This window comes from Aphidius gifuensis, linkage group LG4, assembly GCF_014905175.1.
Source record: "Aphidius gifuensis isolate YNYX2018 linkage group LG4, ASM1490517v1, whole genome shotgun sequence".
Classification (NCBI taxonomy): domain Eukaryota; kingdom Metazoa; phylum Arthropoda; class Insecta; order Hymenoptera; family Braconidae; genus Aphidius; species Aphidius gifuensis.
The window spans coordinates 5,237,462-5,252,631 of NC_057791.1; the positions used below are offsets into that span (position 1 = coordinate 5,237,462).

General features: G+C 22.9%; 1 protein-coding gene across 7 annotated transcripts in view; it reads right to left on the reverse strand.

The window, feature by feature from the left end:
* Positions 1-15,170, reverse strand: part of LOC122854789 (papilin) — a 63,700-nt gene that overhangs the window by 17,266 nt on the left and 31,264 nt on the right. For all 7 annotated transcript variants that reach the window (XM_044155755.1, XM_044155754.1, XM_044155757.1 and 4 more), the window contains exon 2: positions 2,204-2,264. In XM_044155755.1, coding sequence (XP_044011690.1) covers positions 2,204-2,257 — 54 coding nt within the window. In that variant the 5' untranslated portion in view covers positions 2,258-2,264. The remainder of the gene's footprint in view (positions 1-2,203; positions 2,265-15,170) is intronic.

Here is a 15,170-nt window from a genome sequence, read left to right on the forward strand (position 1 = left end):
TATTTTCCCCTGCGATTATTGTTCCATATTATCAGACGTAATCTCTTAATATTGCCACGTATCGATTTTTCTATAATCGAAATAATAACAGAAATTTTTTGCGTTAAGTATATTGCGTTTATCTTCAATAAGGGGTTATACCTGGATGATTTATTTTTTTATATAAAGAAATTTTTAAATTAAAATTTATTATAAAATTTATAGGTGTAAAAAGATTTTAGAATCAGGCAAGTTTTAAATGATTGAAACTGTTAATATAAAAAACAATATTCTTACATTTATTTGTTAATTTAACATTGTATTTTAAAGTTATTAAAAATCACAACTAAATGATAGATCATCCGTGAATCATCTTCTCTAGAAACTCAGCTAATGAGAAATAAAGCTTTTTTTTTTTGTTTCAACTAGAATTATATTCTCACAGCATCGTAAAATGATGAGACTATAAAACAGATGACTAATCATGTGTATTAAAATATATATATTATAATTACTCAAGGGACTAATGTCCCTAGTGATGCAACTAATGATAAAATTCAAGCAAAAAGTAAATAAACATAATTATAAAATCAAGTTCAAGATAATTTTTTTAATTATAAATAAAAATTTGCTATTTATCTTAATAATAATTTTATGGATTGAAAATTAAAGTAAGTCAGATATAAGAGACAGTTAGTTTATGATTGGACTACCGTTCAACAAAATTACAAGTTGGCACGTGATTCAGTTTGCTTTGGATATATTGTTGTATAGATACATACTGCTTGAAGCTAGACTATCTGACCAAAATACCGAGCACAATTTGTTGAATACCTCAATTACGAATCTCATGGAAAAGGTCATGACCGGATTTATCCCAGTAACCTCATACTATCCTACATTTTCTCTTCAACTTATTGCATCAATCACTAGTTGCATTTTTTCTTTACATAGCATATTACAACTTCTTGTTCAAAAAATAACTTGCTGAAAGGGATGAATTATTATTATTAGATTTTTTTATATATCTATTTACGTTTTTTATATAAAAAAATATAAGTTTGAGGTACTAGTTTTGTCGTGACTTGTGGATGTAAAATTTGTAATATTATTTTTTTTTAAAAAAAAAGCTAATTCATGCTATTGTCAGTGCCATATAGTCAAGTGTCAAGGGAGTTCAATGTCCTCGCTACTCACATATGCCGTGGGACTCAGAGATTTCTATTTTTCCACAGATTATAATTGATTTTTTTTTGTTTTAACATAAAATGAATTTTAGCACCATGTTCATTGGGGTAATATATGCATTTAGCAATAACTTATAAAAATTTTTTATCAGACATACGCATAATAAAATATTTTCCATGCAAGATTCCTTTTTTTTTATTTATATAACAACTAAAAAAAAATAGCTGAAATTAATTTCTCTCAGTAGGTTGTATAAATTTTAATTTGATGATTTTATTGGGATATACTTGAAGCCTTATGTTCAGTAGAAAAAAAATTAGAAATTCCGATAATTTAAAGTTCAATTTTAGCACAAAGTAATGAGTGATTTTAAAAGTACCCCCTTGATTAAAAAAATTAACTGTTAAATATTTTAAATTGACTTTTTTATGTAAATAAAAAGCTTCCTTTCAATCATTCTTGAAGATTATTTTTCCATTATTTATATCAAAGTCTATCTAACTTGATTTATATTAATCACATATATTTTTTTTTACTTGCGTATAGTAAAAGTACCTGCTTCATTTGTAACCTGAATAACCCGAGAAACAGCCAGATATACTATATAAGAACAATGAAGAAAGGGAGAAAGATAATAAAAATAAAAAAAAAATATCAAGTGATGAGGGTGAGGTGATCCAAGGACACAAGGATCTAACCAAGAAGACGGTAAAATTGAGAGAATCAAGAGGAATGCCGCCAAGACTTGTTTTGGCTGTAGACGCGCTTAAATTCTCTGCCTCTTCAATTCTGTCGCTGCTAGACTTTATTCAACTTTTATTCAAGGTCAAGGGAATTTATCCCTTTTGCTAAAGCATTTGTAAGGACCAACATTCAACAAGATATTTATTTATTTTTTTTTTTTCATTTTTTCATATATCCTTTCAATCAACAACTTATATTACATTCTTCAAGTACCTATATATAATTTTTTTATTTTTATTTTAATATGCAAATATAAAATATTAAATAAAAAATAATATTTTTTTATACTTACGTGTCGTGCTGTTACATTTGTCAATTGTGATACTGCTACTAACAGCAATAGCATCAATGACCTGCAAATGAAAAAAAAAACAAAAATTGAATTAATAAATGATAAATTTTAATAATTTTTAAATAATATTATTCATAATAAATTTTAAATTGATTTAGCATAAATTTTAGAGCAATAGTTTTGAATAATTTTTTAATAAACTGAAATGAATTTTAGATAGCTCGTTTGAATTTTGTGTCGTGATAATATACAAGCTAAACTTTGTCATTACATCAGAAGATTATTGATAATCAATGACCCTCTTGTCTTGATTTTTTTTTCTTCTTCTTTGTACATTTAAATATAAAGCTAAAAAGTTTCATGTTTCAAAATATTTATAATCACTGTTTAGTTTTTTTTTTTTTTTCATTAATTCTCGTGGGATTATGTTTCAACATTGGATCCCATAAAGCAGATTAATATTTTTTTGTTTTAAAATAATATTATATATATTTACTTGAATTTATTTATTTTGGATTATTTTTTTTTTCTTTCAAAATTGTAATTGCTATTCTTGAATGAAATTGAGGATGAAAATTATCAGGTTGAGAGGGTTTATTTTATCTGATGGTTGGTTTTTTTTTATATATAGTACTCTTGATGGCATTAAATATTATAACATTACTGATCGATAAACCAATCGATTGTAATGCCAAATCACGGGAGGATTATTGTTCAAATTTACCAGTTGATTGTTATGTAAGCTAGAACTTGAGATATAAATTGATCAATAATATATTTCTATTGATAAATAAATTATTTCATTTATAAAAAAAACAAATCATAACCCTTGATTATTTTAAATTACTTTATTTAGATTTTTTTTTTTTTCTTGTCTGAAATGTTAAACAGAGATTGTTCATTCAATTTCTTATATAACAGGAAATAAATCTTAAAATAAAAATGTTAATTAAAATTTTTTTTTTAATTTAATTCCGTGCTAATTGAAAATGTAGAAAAAAAAAAAAATTAATATTTATTTTTGTATCAATTTTTAAGGATTAAATTGATTTTTCTTTAAATAAATGATAAAAAAAAGTTTTCGTTATTGAAACCTATAATTTAAAAAGAGTAGACAAGTTGATAAAAAAATCTTTTTTTTTTTTAAATAACGTGTATCAAAAAAGGAAGAAAAAAAAATATAATCTACAACTGGCAATCTCAAACACGTTGAAAATGCCTAAAAAATGTAGAATATTTTATCAATTATGTTGGCACAGTAGTAACTTTAGTTCAGCATTTTTTAATCAACTTCCATTCACCATAAATAAAAAGATAAAAATAAAAAATATATTCACAGGTAAAATGAGTCACTATGTGTGTTTCAGGTGCAAATACTGAAGTTCAAGGTCTAAACCGTAAAAAATAAACTACTAGTTTGTTATTTAAAAAGCAAAAAAAAAATAAAAAAAAAATACAAAATGGAGCTCTAATATACAGCGGCAATATATTTTTTAATGTGAGTGTCATTTTACATTTGGATCATTGCCCGTCTTTAGTCTCGGTTATATTTTTTACACTAACATAATATTATTGCATAAAAAAAAAATAAAAAAAATACTTTTATGTAAGAGAATATAAACATTTGTTTGCTAGCGTTAACTTATTGTAATTTTTTTTTGAAAAAAAAATTTAAAATAAAAGTCATAGTTTAGTTTTAAAAAAAACGACAAAGGAATGATAATTAAAATTTTTTAAAATAAATATTCATAAGTTTGACAAACATACAGTGAGTGTTGTTTAAAAATTTTTAAAAATAATTTTTTTTTACTGCTGAATATGCTTACTGAGCATATAATATTTACTAAAGTATATATGTTATAGTATAGTAATACTCTATAGTAAACAAAAGGTAAAATGTTTTTTTTTTTTCACTAAAAGGTGCAGTATAGGATATATGCAAGCTTGGGATAGTCTGAGAGTATAACCCTACAACATAAATGTGAATATGTAAATCTCTAAAGAGCTGTTGCAAGACTTTTGACGTTGAACATGCTCGAAAGGGTTTATATATACATGTTGCACATAACATGTAAGACCACTGGAGTTATAAGTTTAGTATCGTTAGTACGAGGTGGACCGCAAAAGTTGATATTAAACCTTGCCATCACTTGATCATAACTTTGTTGGTTTGAGTGCTTTTTGACTTAAAAATATATATCAATATCAAAAACCAACATAATATTGTATATCCTGTGATAAATTTTTGTTTTTTTTTTCTTTTACTTATTGTTGTTGAATTTGTTATCGACCACTTTTTGTCATTTGTTTTTTTTAATTGTTTTTTCGTTTTTATGGTCTTTTGTTTTATAAGATTACAATTTTTATCTGTCAGTAAAATTATATAATGTCATTCTCGACAAAGAGTCATTAATTTGTCGACTCAAGTTTTTTTTTCTTTTTCGAAAAATCTCTAAATCATTTTGGTGCTTTTTAAGCGACAATTAATTTTACTTTTACTACAAACTTTTTACGTGAATTTTTGAAAGAATGGAAAGTGGGAGCTTGAGACTGTCCAGTGTCACAGTTATTAAAAAAAATTTAAAAATTTTTTAATCATCAAAATAGATCTATATTTTTATTTGAATTTTAATTCAATATTTAGATTAAATTTTAAAATTCAATATTTAAATTTTTCAATGATCTAACGATAATATTTACTCAGCATTTTAAATTTTTTTACAGGTTTATAATTATCTTATTTTTAATGTTAATTTTCTGTTGAATTATTTCTATTTAATTTTATTTAATTTCAATTTAAACATTTAAAGATGATAAAAATTTAACATATTTTTTTTACTCAGCAGTCACGCTTGACTAGGCTGACGAAACAACCACCTCAATATCATCACGAGAATCATCTTGAGCAAGCCCACTACTATAAGCTGACCATCGTTAAAAGTTTTTTTTTTTTTATAGTTCAAAATCTATTGCCGTTTGCAAGACACATAAAAAAAGGGACCTTGAAAAAAAACAGTCTCATTTGAAGGTTTTATTATTCAATCATAAATTAATTGTCAAAAAAAAAGAAAATTGAGTCTTATCAATCTTTTAAATTACTTTTTTGATTTGTAAATTTAATAGAGTCTATATACCCCATTTTTTTTGGCTATAAATATTTTTTATAAATAATAAAAATCAATAACTATCATCAACATTGATCTAAACTTAGACAAAAAAATTGGCAAGTTTATTATTAAGTTTTTTTTTTTTGTTTATATATATTTACTCTTGCATCTGATTCTTATTGACAGCTGATGTCATTAACAATTCCAAGTCCTTCATTTAAAATGCTTTAAAGTAAACTTCAACAAACTAGAAACAACAAACTTTAATCTCATTTTAACAGGTATATATATATTAAAATATTAAGGGAAACCAAGTTAGCAAAAATCATGTACCTATATATAAAAAATTTAAAATAAAGTTTCATATATTTTTTTTATCATTGAAGTTGATATAATAAATAAAAAAAAAAATATATAACTAAGTCATTTTTTATTTTTAATATTTTGTTTTATTTGTAAAATGCCATTGGCAAAATACTTTACATCAAAAACCACGTGCGCTCTTGATATATACCGTACACACTTTAGATTCTCTTCCTATGTATCAAGACATATATCCACTCGAACTCTTCACTATAATACTTGACTCCCTTCTGAATTGTACTTAGATATATATACCTCCCTTCAACTATATATCTCCCACGTTGTGGACGACCTCGAGAAAAAACCACTTTACGCTCCCGCATTTTTACACCGTCTGTATGTCTTATTTTTATTATATATTTTTATCGTATTGCATTAACTTGGCACATCTTGCACATTGCAATGGAAAATTTAAAAGCAAATAACTAAAGAAAAATATATATAAAAATTGAAAAACTTTTTATATAAAATTTATGTTTTAATTTATTTTTATATATTTTTTACAAAATTAAAAAAAAAATATAATGAACAGATGGTCAATGATACAATTCATTACGACATTTCATTCACTCGAATGTTTTTCTGTCTTTTAATATATTTTTTTTAAATACCTTTTTATTCATTTGAAAATGCAAGTTTATTATTAAATTTTTTTTTTTCTCTCTTTTTTTTTTTCGAGTGTTAAGTAAAGAGTTTTTTAATCAACTAGTCACTTTTTTTTTATTTTGTATATGAGAAACATGCATTTACAAAAATTTAATTTATTCATGTATATAATAGATGGTTTTTTTTTTTAAATGACGTGACTGACTATCAATTATGCACCACAAACTCGTGTTATATTTTACTCAAAAGTCATTAAGAATGACACCCCAATTGTTGAATTTTGAAAATTTAAAAAATAAAAAACAAATACAATTTAATAAGAAATAGAAGAATATATAAGTGTACAAATGAAATGAGATGTTCAGGAGTTTTTTTCATTATTTTTCTGCAAAGAAATTTCAGAGTAATGCCAAGAAAAAAACAGAGTCTCTTTAAAATCAGTTAGTTAACATGTTTATAAGAAAAATGACAAAACTACAAGGAAAATTTCCCCGAAACTATTTACACTCATAATAACTAAAATTAATCGAAATAAATTGAAACTTTGTAATCATTAAATCCTCAAATAAAATATTATAATTATATTATTTTCACAAGTCATTTGCAAAATTAGATTTCCTTTTGATTTTTCATCAATCAACCGATTATTATTCAATCCAATAATACGATTTAATAATTAAAATAATATAATTTAAGCTTATGTATACTTGACCTACAATAAATTTCAAATTAAAATAAATATTTCTGAAAGCTAATTTACCACGCAATCTATATATACTTGAAATAAACTCGTCCATATGTAACATCAAATATTAGTCTATATTTTTTGTATAATAAATTCAAGAAAAATACTGCTTATGTGATATTATTAATAATGTAGATTAAATATATATATTGAAATCACATGGTCCATGGTAAGTGAAAATTCAATAAAACGCGCACGTGCGATGAAAATCATACGAATAACTCTCTAAACTCTATAACATTTTACTTCAAAGGCTATTTTTTTTATCATTTTCTTTTTTATATTTTAATTTAATTTTTTTTTTAGCTTGAAAAATAAATGTTATTAAAGGAATGGGGGATGTTCTTTTGATTTATGCTCGCGTGTTTATTCAACCATGATCGTAAAGAAAAACATGAATTATATATATACATGAATATATGTGTATGTGAACGTGTCCATAATCTAAAAGTTACGATGAACGAACGTATTTACGTATAAACGATAGTTCTTTTTATTTTTCTTCATTTATTTATTTTTTTTTTCTATTACTCTGATCGAATCACTTTGGAATGTGTTTAATGAAAATAGCGAAATAAAATTTTTACGAGCTAAAAAGAAGAAATAATAATAATGATTATAATTTTTTTTTTTATATATATTGAAAGTGTTCTTGGCAAAATTACATATACAAACGTCTGTTCAATAATAAAAGCATCAATCTACCAAGTGCAAAAATAAGCAAAAAAAAAAGATTTTGGAAGTTGGTATATACAAGAATAGTGATGTCCGAGGGATATTTTTACTTTTTTATTGCTGAATAATTCTTGAATAAATAAATTTTTTATCAAAAAACATGAGAGTATATGCAAGACTGAGATAAAAATATATTTTTCGAAATGCAGTAAATGTCGATCGTTATCAACAGTTACATTTATTTTTCTTGTATTGTTTTAAATTACAAAAGTCAACATTGTTACTAGCTAAATTTTATCAAATATTTTTATATCCATCGAGATAATTTTAAAGCTTTTTGTGACAAACTTGCACAATCTGTCTTGAAAGCACTTTAGTTAAAGAGCTTACAACAATATATAACATAAACTGTCGTTAAAAAATATAAACTTATTGACATAAAATCTATATAGAAATAAAAATAATAATTTATATTATTTTATTGGCAAAATATTAATTTAAAATTTATTTAAATTTTGATTATTGTAACATTTATTTAATATCTAAAAAAAAATATACAAAATTATTTTTACATTATCTTTTTAATTATGTAGTATCACCACATATAATATTATTGCATAATCTATATTTTGCGATTGCCAGTATTTAAAGAAAAACATTTTAACCAAGAACATGATCATTATTTGGTTAATGATGATCTCGTATCAGTATAACGTTGGCTAGCAGTGTTATGGTGGCTTATTTTGATGTTCAATTTATACCTCAGGCATGTTCATTTCATATCATAACAATTTGTAAATATCAAATTATATTAAAAAAATTGAAATTTTTTGTTAGTTGTATTGTATAATTTAATATCGAATTATTAATATCAAATTTCATTTTATATTTTCCAAATATTGCCCTTTAAAATTGAACACAAAAAAAAAATCCATATAGATCATAAATCATATATATTATGGAAATATATTCAAGTATAGAATTTTTTTCTTTTTTTTTCTAAAAAACAATTAATCATAGTTAAAAATAAAACTCGTCATTGAATTTAATATAAATGAATTTACACGTAAAACGATTACAAAAACAAACACTGTACACAAGTGTGGTCAATTTCTGCGTGACCTCAAACCACGATTATATCCGGCTATTTGTGCGGTCAGTCATCAAAAGAGGGATGAAATCGAATCACCGTAAACAAACCACCTAATGATGGCAATAAGCAACCTGTGTTTTCCAGCATAGATATATACAAATGGAGTATTCTAGGTCTAATCATTTAGTCATTGTTAATATGCGAATACTCTGAGACTTTTGATATCGAATAATTTTAAATATTTTCCAACAATTATACACCTATTATTAAATTAAGCCAAAAAACAAAAACATAAAACGTTTTGAACTTATGAAATTAGTATTCAACAACTATTAATAAATATTTAAACTCGTAAAAGAGCCATTGAATATATAAAAAAAAAAACTCTTCAATGAACTTTTTGTACTCTTTTATTTATTTTTAAAAAATAATTTAATTTTTTTATCTTTTCTTTTTCTACAACACAATGTCAATCGGCATTCCGTTTCATAAAAAACTAGCACAAAATAAAGAATAAAAAAAAAACAACTCAGTCTAATTAAATGTCAACGAGGAAATGCGGGGGATGGATAGTATCCGCGTTTGACATCCGGGAAATGCCCGTTATCCTACTGGACCTAGTCCTACCTCAGTCTACGCATTCTTTCCATAGTTAGCATCGACTAAAAATCTATATAAAACTTTTTTTTTTATTTTGATATTTATTTGACTTTATAAGACTCAAATTGCTGAAATATTTACGATAAAACTTTTTTTTATTTTAATTTTAAAAAATTATTTTTCACAGTAAACATTGATTGTTATTGTTAATAGTTTTTTTTTTTTTTAATTTAATATGATTTAAAGACTATCGGTTGAGATGCTTTAATTTCAATAATATTAATTTGTTTAAATTTTAATTAAATATCAATAAAACTTGTCTATACTTTTTTCAGTAGAAATTTTATGACTGAAAATTACTAGGTATCAATTAATTGGATCAATCAAATTATGTATTCATATGTCAATTTAACAAAGGAATAGGTAAATTAAAAAACAATTTTTTCATAAAGTAACAAATAAAATAAATTACATTTTTTTTTTATACTTGATACAATTTGATATTGCCTCACTTATGATTCATAAGTTATGAAGCAGTATAATCGACAATGGATGCTGGATAACAATTTCGGAAATGAAACAAACGGACGCGAAACATCCTGTATGTAGTCATGATAAAGTAATAAAGATGAGACTACTCGTTTGAAAATTTTAAAAATATAAAATATCATTTAATTACAAATAATAGAAAACTCTATTTTAATCTTTTGAGCTAAGATTTAATAAAACGTTTGATAAAAGCTAAATTTACAAAAAATATATACATTCTTTGTAGATATTATTTGTTCAAAGTATATTATGAATATAATGATAAACAAAACAAAGAAAAGTGAAAGAAAAAAAAAAATATTAATTGATTAAATAAGCTTGATAAAAAGTTTCATAAATTTTATAAAGAGTTTTTGTTGTTTTTCTTTTAATTAAAAAAAAAAAGTATTTATTTTCAAATTTTATCTCATTATAATAACTCGCTTTATAAAAATTAAAAAATATAAACAAAAAAATTAAATATAAATTGTTGCAAATATAAAAAATTCAGGTTATAAAATGTCATAACCATTTTCTTTTTTAGAAGGGTTTTTTTTCTTTTCTTTATGAATATTTTTATTATTATTATTAAATAATAAAAATAATAATAATTTGTTCATGTATTTTTGCAAAAAAGCTTTTTAAGAATATTTTAAGAAAAGCTCTATATGTGAAACAATAACAAAAGGTAAATATAATTATTTATTAATTTTTGATCCAGCTTTTATCATCTTCAAATAAATATTAAACACCTTATAAACACCATGGTCTTAATCGTATTTAATAATTTATTTTATCCAGGAAAGAATAAAATTTTTATTAATTCAATTTTTTGAATAATACCATTCATGATAAATTCTTTTTTAAATAATTTTTTTAGGATTAATGTTTAAAATTCCACGAAAGAATTAAACTATTTTACAGACAATAATTTTTTTTTTTTTTATTAATAAAAATGGAATAAAAATAGAATAAAAAAAAAAATTTTTAATGTTTAAATTAAGTAAATATTATTTAAATCAAGTATCTATACAAAAAAATTTTAAAAAATAATTTAAATTATTTATAAATTTCAATGTTTACAATAATACTCAACTGATAATTTTGTTGACACTGTCATTTCAAAATAGTACAACAACAAAAGTGTATATATTTATTGAATAAATAAATGTAATTTGTAAAAGCTCATATGTGTTTTTAATTTAAAAATAATATTAAATAAATAATTGAATTTAAAAAACAAAAAATAAAATTAATGAAACTGATTTATTGATATAAAAATAATGTGGTTTTTATATTTGGTTGGTTAGATATAAAGGTACAATAATAATTGTATAAAAAATAAAAAAAAAATAAAGTAATTGCATAAACAGATAGTATGACATTCATAATATTATGTGTGTTGGTCGTGTTACGAGGAATGTATGCTTTGCACTCGAAACTTGCTTGTTCAATGAGAGGCTAACTTTACAGATTTTCACAAGGGCATAAATACATTTCAATTATTTTACCCTTCCTCTTTTAATTGTTTTCAATATATACAAATTTTCAATGTTCATGTTCAATACATAATAACATTGTATTTCAAAATGAATAATTATTAAAATTTTTTGATTTTTTTATCAACTGTGCGTTAATGTTTTTCAAAGCTTAAAATATAATTCTAAATTTTTTTTATCTTTTCTCTCTTAGTAATTGGCTTTTCTAATTGGAAATATATATATTTTTTTTACACAAAATAATAAGTACGATTAAAAAAAAAAAGAATAATGTACATCAAATTTCTGCTCATTGAATTCGGAAAAAATTGCTCAAATCACAATTGTACGGTATCAAAATTAACACAAAAAAAAAAAATAAATATATCTATCTGGTGGATATAATAATTATTTTATATCAGCTAAATGAAAATATCATGCCATGAAATATACGACATGTATGTACTCGTTATAAATCTCTTGTATATTATGGTATTGTATATAGTAGCCAAGTTATAAAACTACGAGTGGCATCTGAGAGTTTCAAAGTTGAATGATTAGTGAAGAATACTTCAGCTTGGATAAAAAAAAAATCTGTAAGAGATACGCCTCAGGATAAATTTGAACAACTGAAAAGTGACTTTTCTATAGTGTTGTGTCGATGTTGAGGGAAATAGAAAGGGAAGAGAAAAAAAGTATATAGAAGTAAACTTGATATGATGGCATTTTGACTTTTATTTTTGAGTGGGATTATATATATCCTATACCTGTTTTACTGGCGAAGCATATATTTGGCTGATATGATCAAATTATTACGAACAAAAATTATGTTTATATTTTTTTTTCATATACTAGTTAAATGCAAATGTAATGATTGAATGTTTGCATACATTTAGAATTCGAAAATTTAATTTTTTTTCATTTAAAAAATATGAAAATTCAGAGAATTTAAAATCCGAATGAATTGTTAATTTATTCTTCAATTGAAAAGATGAAAAATAAAAAAAAAAATCCATCTAATTTAAATAAAAAAATAATTAATTTTATTTAAAAAAAAATGAAAGAATTTGAATGATAAATTATTTTTTAATTTCGATTATTTATTTATTTATTTATTTACTTATTAGCTTAAAAAATATATATTATTTCCTGAGGGGTAAGTAGATTAAAAAAAAAAAAGAGATTAACTCTCATATGCCACAAAATATTTTGACTTTTATTTCGTTGAAAATCGTTCATACTGCTCGCATCATTTGAAATAGTCAAGCTTTTTTTAGTATATTATTTTTCATTTTATTATATCCTGAGGATAGAAAAAAATAAAAAAATAAAATAAAATAAAAAAAAACTATATCATGATATATATGATTATTTTTTTCTATCATCAAAGCACTTTTAATCTTTTCACTTTAAAAAAAATTCTTAAAAAAAAATCTAATAACTTGTTTATCCAAAATAAATAATTTATGGATAATACATTGTGACAATAATCTCAGACTGATACTGTCACTGTAGATTTCTCAGTTCTTTCGAGACCTTTTTATATTTTTTTATAGTTATTCTCGTTAATATCAACTTTTTTCTTTACATTTTGGTCGTTTTTTTTTTTTTTTCTTTCGTTATATTATCATACTTTATTCTTTCTTGTTAACTCAGTTTTTATAAAATTTATCACAAAAAAAAAAAAAAACAATTTAAAACTCAAAGTGAAAAAAATAATAGTAAAAACTCAGGTAAAAATTAAATTCTAATTTTTCTTTTACTCTGCATCAGTTCCTGTATTTTTTTTTTTCAAATTATAATTCTTTAGATCATTCAGATATAATTATTTAGACAGACACGAATTGATAAAGTAATCGCACAGCTTATAAACAACCAACAAAAAAAATTAACAGCTTCTGGTATACGTCTAAACAAACTGATATAATCATCGAATATAATGTCGAACTATTGTTATCAAATATTTACGTAAATCCATATTTGCATGATCTGAAAATCTTGTTGACATTTTGTTGATTGTCAGATGATTCTATATATGATAGATATATATATTTCATCTGATCAATATAATTTGATTACGTCTCTGTAGACAAATCCTACGTTGTACAACAAACACACTTTATGTTTGTTGATACAAGAATTACACAACTTATCGATCGTTAAAAAAAAAAAAAAATTAATTAAATGTTTTTATTGTTTTTTTTTTTGATACTTTACTAGAGTCTTAATCTTATAATTAATTAATTAAATTTAACCCAAGATACAAGTTAAAAAATTTATTTAACGTAAAGTTAATTAACTTGGATATAAAAAAAATAAAAGTCATTTATAACATTTATAGTTTACACAATATGAAATTTATTGTCAAATAAAAATCAATAAGTTAATTAAAATAAATTTATATATGAGAAAATAATTTTTTTAATTATTTATATTATTAAATGAATAATTTTTATTAATTTTTAATTTCTACTATAAATATTTAATTGTTTTATTTCAACTAAATTTATCAATTCATTCATAATTTTATCATCATCATTTTTTTTAATTAATTAACAATAACATTACGTAAATTATTATTAATAAAATAATAAACTGTATAATCAAAGTTGAGTAATAAAAAAAATAAAATAAAATCTTCCGCAGATAAATGAATGAAAAAAAAAATTAAATAAAAAATTCCATCAGTGTAAAAAGAGAATTTTGAATATGAAATTTTAGACGATGTAGTTTTGCCTTCAACTAATGAGCCACAATAAGTATTATTATGATGAAGGTATATGTATAATATACATCCTGTAAAAGCCTCATGTCATTGAGGCGTTTATTTCAAGCATTGAGCATCGCCATTACCACTTTCATCATCATCATAATCATGATCCAGTCGACGTCATTCTTCGAGATCTCTCTTGGGCCATTTTCATTCAACAACCATCTGATTCTACATATATGTATAAACCTCACCAAGAGTCATTTGTCTCAATGGCCTTAACGTTATTCTCGTTAAAAGTGCACCAATGTATAAAACTATATAGAAATTTATAACCCTAAGCTTTTTTGTTTTTATTTTCCCCTCAAATTTTCATGTATCCTGGTGGGTGTTAATGTATGTACCTGCATGCTACATCAAGTTTGATATTCTCAAAATAATTCATATCATATTTGTCATTTAGAAAATTTATAATATATAAATAAATAAACAATTCTATATTTGTCTTTTTTCGTTAATCAATAATTATTATTATCAATTTTCATTGTTAATTAATTTTCAAAGTTTATTTCATTAATAAGTTTGCATTTTAACCAACCCGTTGCAAAAAAAAAAAATACAAAAAAATCTAGTAGACAATCTACAAACGTAAGACTACAATCTTCTTAATTTTTTTTTCTATCTATACATTTATTCATTTTATTATTATTTGATTAAACTAAAAAATACCAAAAAATAACATTTATTATTGTTAAATTTTTTTATTATTGTTAAACTCAATGCTTTAGAATTTTTTTTTAATCGTATCGTTTCTCATAAGTCTAGGCCTATTATATATTTTTTTTTCTTCATGTCATGCTACTTGGATTGTGGTTCATTGCTCTCTTGGGTTTATACAGACAAACATATTTTATTATTTATTTTAAAAATAACTAAACCAAAAAAAAATACCTCTATAATAAGATTTAAATACATTAAATATTTTCAATCTGATGATAAATGAAGCAATGATTTTTTTTTGAACCGAATCTTATATATAGATTGTAAAGAGGTATGTTCATT